Genomic DNA, 9,002 nt, shown 5'->3' with positions numbered 1-9,002 from the left:
TGCCTGTGCTCCGCTAGAGCAGGGCCACCCGCTCCAGGTATGCCCTCGCGGGGAAATTAAAGGCAGATTTGAAGCTTGGTGTGTATTTCTCAGGTACAGCAAAGGTAGCAGGATACATCCCACTGTTTTAAAAACCCCTGGTACCTGCCACTTACCAGTTGTTCCCTACTTTGTGCCAGCGCGGAGCAGAGGATGTTTTTTCCCTGCCGGGCTGGGAAAAGCAGCACTGACCCAGACTCGGTGTGGGGGCAGCGGGATGCAGAGGTGGGGTGTCCCTATGGGGAGCAAGCAAACCCACAGTCCTCACCCACTGTGCACCCAGATCTGACACCCAGCACAAGGCGTGCAAGGACAACGTTCCCCTTCGCTCCTTTAGAAACACTCGGGGCGATATTGGGGGCACAGAGCATCTGCCGCTGGGAGCCGCCGGCTGCATCAAGAATTTCGCTGTTGGGGAGAGACGGGAGCGAAGGGGGCGGCTGCGGCGGCGGCAGCAGCTGTTCCCTGCCTGCAGCCCTCCCGGCCACGCAGGGCATTTAAATTTTAAAGCACGCTCACCACGGCTGTTTTCTCCACCATCGCTGTCCAGCTCGCAGAGACCCCGTCCCCGGGAGCCGCTGGCCCGTGAGGCACCCATGGGTTCGCTGGTGGCCAAGCTTCTTCTGCCCACCATCAGCACCTTGGTCTTCCTCCCCACCATCAGCATCGCAGCCAAGCGGCGCTTCCACATGGAAGCCATGGTCTACTTCTTCACCATGTTCTTCGTGGCGGTAAGATGTCCCCGTCCCCCCCATCGCGTGTTTCATCCCCCTGAATGCCCCCTGCATCGGATCTCCACTGAGAACGATAGCTGGATATCACCCGACAGCAGCAAGCGTGACCCCAGAATATCCATTTTCAGTTATTTCCCACCATGTGCGGTGCCGAGTAGCTGATTCTTCAGTTTAGGATGTCCTAAGGGGTGGCCTTACATAGATTTAATGGTGTTTTATGGTTGTGAGGTTAAGGAGAGGGTCTGGGTGCAAAGCGACTTGATTGATTCGCAGTGTTTTGGAGCCGGTTTTTCTCTTTGTTTTACAGCTGGTAAGTGGCCATGCTGAATTTGAGGTTTAAATTGTATCCAGAGTCTCTTGCTATGCTTCTGTCGTTTTAGCCAAAAGCACGTATTCGAATTATTGATTTTGCAATTGCTAACTGGTGATGGGAGAAATGCTGGAGTCAGGGGAGTTTCTGCACTGGGAAAGGAAAGACTAAAACATGCTGCTGAGCTATCAAGAAAAATAATTATTAACCCTCTACCCTGGTAGAGTGGTTTGAAAACGTGTGTTTCACCAGGCTCAGAATCACCCTGCCTTCCCTCGCGTGGGACTAACGAGTGGAGAAAGTCAGTTGTCTGTACATATACAAAATAATTCATATTCCTGCTCCCCGGCAGTAGGCTGCCCTGTGCTTTGTATCACTGCTAAGTGCCTCCGTACACACACGGGTTGAGCACCTAAAGCAGCATTCCCACTGGAAAAAATCTCCTATTTAACCCCATGGCAATGCTCTACTAAAGAATACGAAGGAAATAGCCTAGCAACCCAACCAATACTGCATTTACCTCTTCTCCCCACCCACCTCAAGGCATCTCATGAGGGTTGTCACATCCCTTGCACAAAGACAGAACTGCGGCAGGGAGCAGATGAAGGACCTTCCCGGTGTGAAAAGCTCTTCCACAGCGGTGCTGAGGGTAAAGCAGGGCTCTGAACCAGGCCAGTCTCTTACTCCTAAGGATCCACCATTTAAGCCTCCAATTAAAGCACAATGCAGGGGAAGAAACTCTGCAAGTTCCATAAAAACTACAGGACTAGTTAATAAAAACGTCCCAACCGAGCCCCCCCAGCTCCCCGGGGAAGCCAGACATCTACAATTTCATTCTGCACCGGTTTTGTGTCTGCTCCACCTCCCCGAGAAGTCAATAGGAAAATTGGCACGTGTTTCAACGGGAGGTGGAACAGGTCCTCGCCGAAGAGATTGAAGAGGCAAAATATCTGTGCGTGGGGAAGGGAAGGCAGCTGCCAGCATGGTCGGGGGGGTAGGAAGGGCAGCAGCTGCTGCTGTTGCCTTTCTTGTAGCATCCCATTCCTCCTCCCCCAGGAGAACCTCATCAGAGCAGTGAAAGCATATGTCCATCGCAGACAAGTGCTGCGACACCGGCCAGAAACACGCTCTTTGTCTTCCACCCTTTCTTCCCCCCGTCTCCGGACTCCTCAAACCCAATCTCAAGCAGAGAAAAGAATTACGGCCGTGGTGCAATCTTTTCTAGAAACCGCAGCGAGCCAAAGGACTTGCAGCAATTCCCATTATAAATAATATCAGCATCCCCGCTGGGCCATGACAGCGAGGATTGTTCCAAGGGCGTCCTGCCAAGCGGTGAAGGGACTTCTTCAGAAACAGCGAAGCACGCTGGTGCTACCACTAGAAAACTCGCAGGGCTGAGTGCTCGGAGGAAAAGGCAAGCGCCAGGCAAACACTGGGAGCATTCCTCTGATTACACTGGAAAATTTCTCTTGGCTTGGTTTGCATCTATGTTGCATGACAATGGGGTTTTTGCAAATAACTTAATCAACGAGCTAATGGGCAGGAACCAGCAGCTTTTAAGGGAATGCACTAATGAGTGAATTCCCCAGTATTCAGATTCTGGCCATATAAACTCTAGTTAGCCTGGACAGTGACCTGGCATCTATACACATTTCATCAGGACACTCGTTTTGAATTGTTTTACAATAATCTTTCGCAATCAGAACCATAACCTCAGCGTCCTCCTTCTGCTGGAGAGGACGTCCAGGCACCGCCTGGGGCTCGGCTCGAAGCAGCTTGGTCATCAGATTGCATATTCTGGCACAGACCAAGAGGCAAACGAAAGCTCGTCCACAGATAATTTGTACTAAGAGAGAAGAATGCTGATTCTCAGGCAATTTGCAATTGGGAAGGGCGACATTATATCTCAGATATATTCGTTACTGCATATCAGTGACCCTGGTGCATATGAGACTGTCCTGTTCCTGGCTGGCCATCCTCTCGACAGCCATGAAAAGGCTGTTTCAAACCAACTGATAAAAACAGAAGTATTTTATTTTACCTTAGTGGTCTGTGGGTAGAGAACTAGCTTTCTTAATGCCTTTTTCTTTTTTTTTTTAATAGATTTACCATGCATGTGATGGCCCTGGCTTATCAGTGCTGTGCTTCATGCGCTACGATATCCTGGAGTACTTCAGCATCTATGGAACAGCTCTGTCCATCTGGGTGTCCCTGATGGGTAAGCACTGATCTCTCGTGGTTTCTACAGAGCACCAGCGTCTGCAGGTCGGGCAGGATTTGTCGGCATCGCTGGTGGGACGGTTAGTGGGTACAGCCCCCAGAAATGTTGTTGCCTTTGAGCTCCCATCTGCAAGACTTAACTCCCAGACTGTCTGTTATGGAAGGCAGCCTGTGCTATGGTTTAATCCATTTTTATACCATTCATGCCTTGGAAAGCCATTGCACTCGGAGGGGTCCAGGCACACATGAAAACTGTCCTGAGTGGTGGCTGGGGAAGTTTTGCTCTTGGAGATAAACAGAGCTCTGGCGCCGGGTGTTTGTGTTAGTCGGGTGTTCCTCTGCCTTCACCAGCTCTTACGCATGTCCTTACAACAGCAGAATTACTTATTTCAAATTGGCAAGTAACACATGCAGCCTTGTGCTTTAGTTCAAGGCAGGACAGTACTATGAGACGACTTACTTTGAAACCTCATATCAGGGAATCTCCCATTTCTCCTCATTTTCCCCGTACTGAGCCCACCAGCTTGTCCTGTCCTGACTTGGGGACATTAAGAAATGCAGAATCTGCCACTTCCCTTGGTAGCATGCAAATCGAAGTGGTTTAGTCAAAACAAATATATCTTCCTAGTTTATCAAAAGCCTAGTCTGGGCTGACAGGAAATATTAGATCTGCTTAGAAAAAAGCAGAAATATATTTCACTTCCTTTTTATTAAAAATATTGACCCTTGCCCTATTACTCAGTTTTTCTTTTCCCACATTCCCTTCACTCTTTTTTTCTCATTTTGTTCCTCATTTGCCACAAAACAAGGTGTAATCGAAATGAAAAAAGATATGACAGAACTAAAAATGGATGAAAACTTCAAACCTGTTATTTTCCCATTTTGTCAACGTGTTTTTTGGAAGGACATGAGTATTTCTGACAGGATAAGAGAGTAGGGTAAGGAGAGAGATGAGGGGACAGTCACTTTCCAACAGCAAAGGCTTTGCTCAACAGATTCAGACCATCTCTAGCAGCCGCACACCCAGTCCCCGCTCCAGCCAGCCAGGGTCCCCAGCCCTCCTGGTGCTGAGCTGGGGTCACCATGCTGATGCACAGCCCCAAAACTCTCACAGGACTTTCCCCTTTGTCCCTCAGGGCTCCAGGGATGGTGCAGGACCTCTGGCCGCGATGGGGGGGCTCCTGCAGCCCCTGAGCCCAGCAGGAGCCGCGGGGCAGCACCCCCTCCGCCGGGCGCAGGTCCATCCCTCCTCCCTTCATTGCCGAGCGCACAGACAGCAGCATCCCCCTTCCAGGGCACGCGACGGGATAAATCTTCCATGCAGGGAAAAATGAATGGGGGAAACATTAACCTTAGAAACGGCTCTGTTCCCCCAAGGTGCGAGTCCCAAGGTGGGCTCCCACACTGTCCGTGACACTTCAGTGCTCTCTCTGCTCAGCTAGAAAAGGCAATGAGGCAAATCATCTCCAAAGGGCATTTTCAGTAGATAACAGCAGTGTCAGGGTAGGTCAGAGCTGATCCAGACACTTTGGCTCCCTGCAGCAAAATTCAACTTGATTGCTTCATTACTGCATTCAAAAACCTTGCAAAAAAATACAAATCCCGGACTACGATGTTTAAAATATTGACCCGCAGGGAAACAACAGAGATTAAAATGCGGACATTATCCCTTAGCCAAACTCCCTATAAAACCACGATCCAAGGACATGGAAGGTGTGGTGACTGAAGCCCAGGGAAGCCTCTCGCTGTGGCTTGTAAAGCCCGAGCGCACATGTGCGGACACAGACCCTCGGGCACGCTTCCCGGAATGCAAATCCAGGACAGCCATAACACAGCTGTGCGAGCTGGAAAAGCATGGAGCCCACTGGGATCCATAACTTTTATCAGTTATTACCCCATTCTGTGCTAAACAAAAGCCTCTAATAATTTACTCACACTGGCGACTTCCAGCTTGCAAACCTCAGGCAGGTGCCGGCACGGCCAGGCAGTCCGGTCCCCATCGCACCAGCAAGCGCGGTCCTACCGGAGAGGGGTGACGGAGGCTGCATCGGGGTGAGCCGACACGTTTGGGAGGGTTGGAGATGTAGGATGAACCCAAGAGCCGATGGCAGGCTCGCTGGGTGCAAGCGTCTTTGCAATCACCTCCGACTTCTGGATCGAGGCAGGAAAGGGGAATACGGGAATATCTCCTTTAACTTCCACATGCAACACTGAGTGTAAGACCTCTAAAATCGGCTCCGATGCCTCGGGATGGTTTGTTTTGCCCCATTGTGCCTCAGTTTCCCCAGCTGTGAGGCATAGGAAGGGCAAACCAGACCTGGATGCAATGCTGAGGGTCCTCCGGGGCAGGCGGGACAGACCCCAGTAAGGCTTTGGGGGAGCAGCCGAGGAAGGGGGTGGGTGAGCTAACGCTCCCTGTGCTCGGTGCCTTGCAGCCCTGGCAGAGTTTGATGAGCCGAAGAGATCGACCTTCATCATGTTTGGCGTCCTCACCATCGCCGTGAGGATCTACCACGACCGCTGGGGCTACGGCGTCTACTCGGGACCCATCGGGACGGCCGTCCTGGTGATAACCGTGAAATGGGTACGTAGGGAAGGGCACCACACCAGGGCTTTGCAGGATGCTCACGGCGGGGAAGGGGCTGAGCCCTGCACAGAGGGGTCCAACCTGCTCCAGCAGTTTCCTCCTCGAGGTCCAGCTCTCGCAGCACAGGTCATCACGGTGATTAAACAGCACTTCTCCTTCAAACCGAGCAGAAAGCAGGCAGACAGCAAGCAGCCTTTGTGATAAACGCCAGATTCGATCAGTCTGAGCAATCTACCACATCTCCTGTCCCTGCATTTCTAATCAGGAGGAACATATTTATGGAGTTTTTACAGCTACTCAGAGGCAGAGGGGTCTGGTAAACTGCCCCGGGGCCGGTGAAGATGTGCATAAAACACAGTGATAAAGTGGGAAGGAATCTGCCTGTAGTCTGCCTGAATCCGGCTGGCAGCTCCTGGGACAGTCGGGCACCGTGCCGCAGCGTGTCCCACACACAGCAGATGCTGTGGACCTGGGTGGGAGCACGGGTGGCAGAGCCATTGGCAGGAGCGGGCGTGGCCATAAAAGGGAAAGGAGAAGGATGCAGTGATGGGGTAAAAATTGCAGGAAGACACTGCCAAGTGTTATGGAAATACAGTGCTGCAAGTCCCAGCTACAGACTGTCACTAAGCTCGGTCTACTGTCCGGCCGGCAGCTAAAAGCAAGTGGCCACGATGGGGAGGGGATGGGCAAGGAGGGGACCGAGGCAGTGGAGCACCCTGCATCCCCCAGCCTGTGGATGGTATGCTGGGATCCGCTCTCCCAGAGACTGCGTTGGAGAGGGCACACGCTTCCTGAGCTGGGTTTGGGGCTGAATATTAAGAAAACAGCATTATGGTCAGGAATGAAGCAGGAGGACCCCTTGCAGCACGCAGGCAGAGGTGCTTCCCACATGCAGGCAGACCCCGCAGCCTGCGGGAGCCGGTCTGCGGGCTTTGCGTGGTTTTATTTCAGCATTCATGGGATCTTTCGGATGCAGAGCAGCCAGCTAAATCGAGGTGAATACACTTGGTGCGCTCTCTCTTTCCTTCCAGCTACAAAAGATGAAAGAGAAGAAAGGGCTCTATCCAGACAAGAGCGTCTACACCCAACAGATCGGTCCCGGCTTCTGTTTTGGGGCATTAGCACTGATGCTGCGGTTCTTCTTTGAGGTACCTGTTCGCACACTCAATCACCCTGACTTTACAAGGTGTAAAGGACGTTACCAAGATAGGAGACCTCCCCCTTCACACCGCTGGGCTGCATCCAGCCTTGGACAAAATCCAGCTCAGGTGCGGGTCTCCGGGGTTGGCGTGCCGGGGTCTGGCGGCAGGGACGAGGGTCCCTCCCTGCTCGTCCCCATCCCCTGGCCCGTTAACTGCGGCGTGGGCAGGGACAGATGTGACAGCGAGTGGCACGCAGGGTGATGCTCGCTTTCTTTTCCCCCCATTAAGTGAGTTGCAAGGACATGGACCGCACTTTCTTCAGCCATACACGGTCCTCAAAATGGTTTTGTCAAACGCGAGCGGGGTTTTTTTGGAAACGGGGCACAGGTGACTTAAGGACACCTCGCAGAGCCACGGCAGGGACTGGATACGACCCAGGCGTGGCTGGTTCCAAAGCTGGCTCGCGCCAAAGAAAAGACTCTCAGTTGACTCCCAGGGGCGCTCAATCTCGTGTTTATAACCTTTTGCTCTCGCCGCTGGCCAGTGCGCCCGTCCTGCGCAAAAGGGTCCGTCTGTCCCGTGCGGGGAAGGCGATTTTTACACCCCCCCCACGCGCCGCCCGGCCACCCCTCCGCCCCCCCCCGCCGTTACGGCTGCTCTGTGCATTGGGAGCTGCTAGATACAACCTCACAGTCATCCCCAAGGATTATTTTTCAAAGCATTTAGTAATTGCAAATTCTAGCAGAACATAAAAATGTCACTTAGCAGAAACCGCCTCCCCCCGCGCCCCGGCCTCGCCGCCGCGTCCTTTGCGGGGTAATGAAACACTTCATTCAAGAATTGGGAAATGTGCAAATTGGAATGTGTTAAATCCACTTTGCTTTTTTTTTTTTTTTTAAGGCTGGAAATCCTTTCTTCTCTGACAGCAAAAAGAGGCAGAAGGCTCAGGAATTTTTTTTATTCCTTTCCTTTTGGCTACTTGTAGAAACCTAATGTTTTGCACCTAACGCAGAGCCCCCCGGCACTGCTGCTCCCGCAGCCCCGGCAGGTCTCGCTAACGCTCTTCCCGCTTGCAGGAGTGGGATTACACCTACGTGCACAGCTTCTACCACTGCGCCTTGGCCATGGCCTTCGTGCTGCTGCTGCCCAAGGAGAACAAGAAGGCCGGGAACGCCGGGACCCCCGCCAGGCTGGACTGCTCCACGCTCTGCTGCTGCGTCTGAGCCGCCCGGGCGAGTGGGCCACTTGCTTTTCTGCTCCTGGGGCGACGGAGGGGTGCAGCCAAAAGCAAAATGCCTGCCCGCTGCATTTTCCTCTGGGACACCAGCATCTTTTCCCACCAGCTCTGTGCACGCCCCGGGCTTTTGTTCCCTGGAGTCTTCGCCTTCCCACCGTCAGCCCTAGCAGAGGTTGTGCTTGCAGTTTGCTACATACCTGTACTTCTCCCTGGAGAAGCACTTCTCTGGGCTGCAACCCTCAGGAGACCCTTGCACTCTCGGGCCATGTCACCGCCCGGGCTGTCACCTGCACCAGCCCAGGAGGACCCGAGTTGTTCCCTCCATGGGAGTTTGCCCAGCCTGAGCACACAGGGCTTCGTTTGTAATGCCCAATTAACAGAACCTGTATTTTTGTGAGATATTTACTATTTTATTTATGCATTCTCTTGATGTAAATAATATATACTAACAAAAGATTTTGCAAGTGTGCAATGCCAGTGTTTCCTAAGCAGTGCAAGAAACTTTCCAGCTCAGCTCCGCTCAGTCGAGGGCAAATGCTATTTACTATTTTATTTATGCATTCTCTTGATGTAAATAATATATACTAACAAAAGATTTTGCAAGTGTGCAATGCCAGTGTTTCCTAAGCAGTGCAAGAAACTTTCCAGCTCAGCTCCGCTCAGTCGAGGGCAAATGCCAGCCCCAAAGCGGAGCTCTGGGCACGGCCACCCCCTCCCCTGCCCATAGCCCCCC

The 9,002-nt window shown here is 52.5% G+C and overlaps 1 protein-coding gene across 1 annotated transcript; it reads left to right on the top strand.

Moving 5' to 3' along the window:
• The first annotated feature begins 571 nt into the window (after positions 1-571).
• Positions 572-8,269, top strand: TMEM8C (transmembrane protein 8C). The gene is made up of 5 exons (XM_009286973.2): positions 572-770; positions 3,187-3,301; positions 5,739-5,887; positions 6,922-7,038; positions 8,109-8,269. Exons 1-5 carry the CDS (start codon positions 636-638, stop codon positions 8,253-8,255), a joined length of 663 nt encoding a protein of 220 aa, XP_009285248.1. The 5' UTR covers positions 572-635; the 3' UTR covers positions 8,256-8,269.
• The last annotated feature ends 733 nt before the right edge of the window (positions 8,270-9,002 follow it).

The sequence above is a fragment of the Aptenodytes forsteri genome, unplaced genomic scaffold (genome assembly GCF_000699145.1).
Source record: "Aptenodytes forsteri isolate BGI_AS27 unplaced genomic scaffold, ASM69914v1 Scaffold136, whole genome shotgun sequence".
In the NCBI taxonomy this organism is placed as follows: domain Eukaryota; kingdom Metazoa; phylum Chordata; class Aves; order Sphenisciformes; family Spheniscidae; genus Aptenodytes; species Aptenodytes forsteri.
Note: the sequence above shows the minus strand (reverse complement) of the source record. Positions and strands in the feature narration are given on the sequence as shown.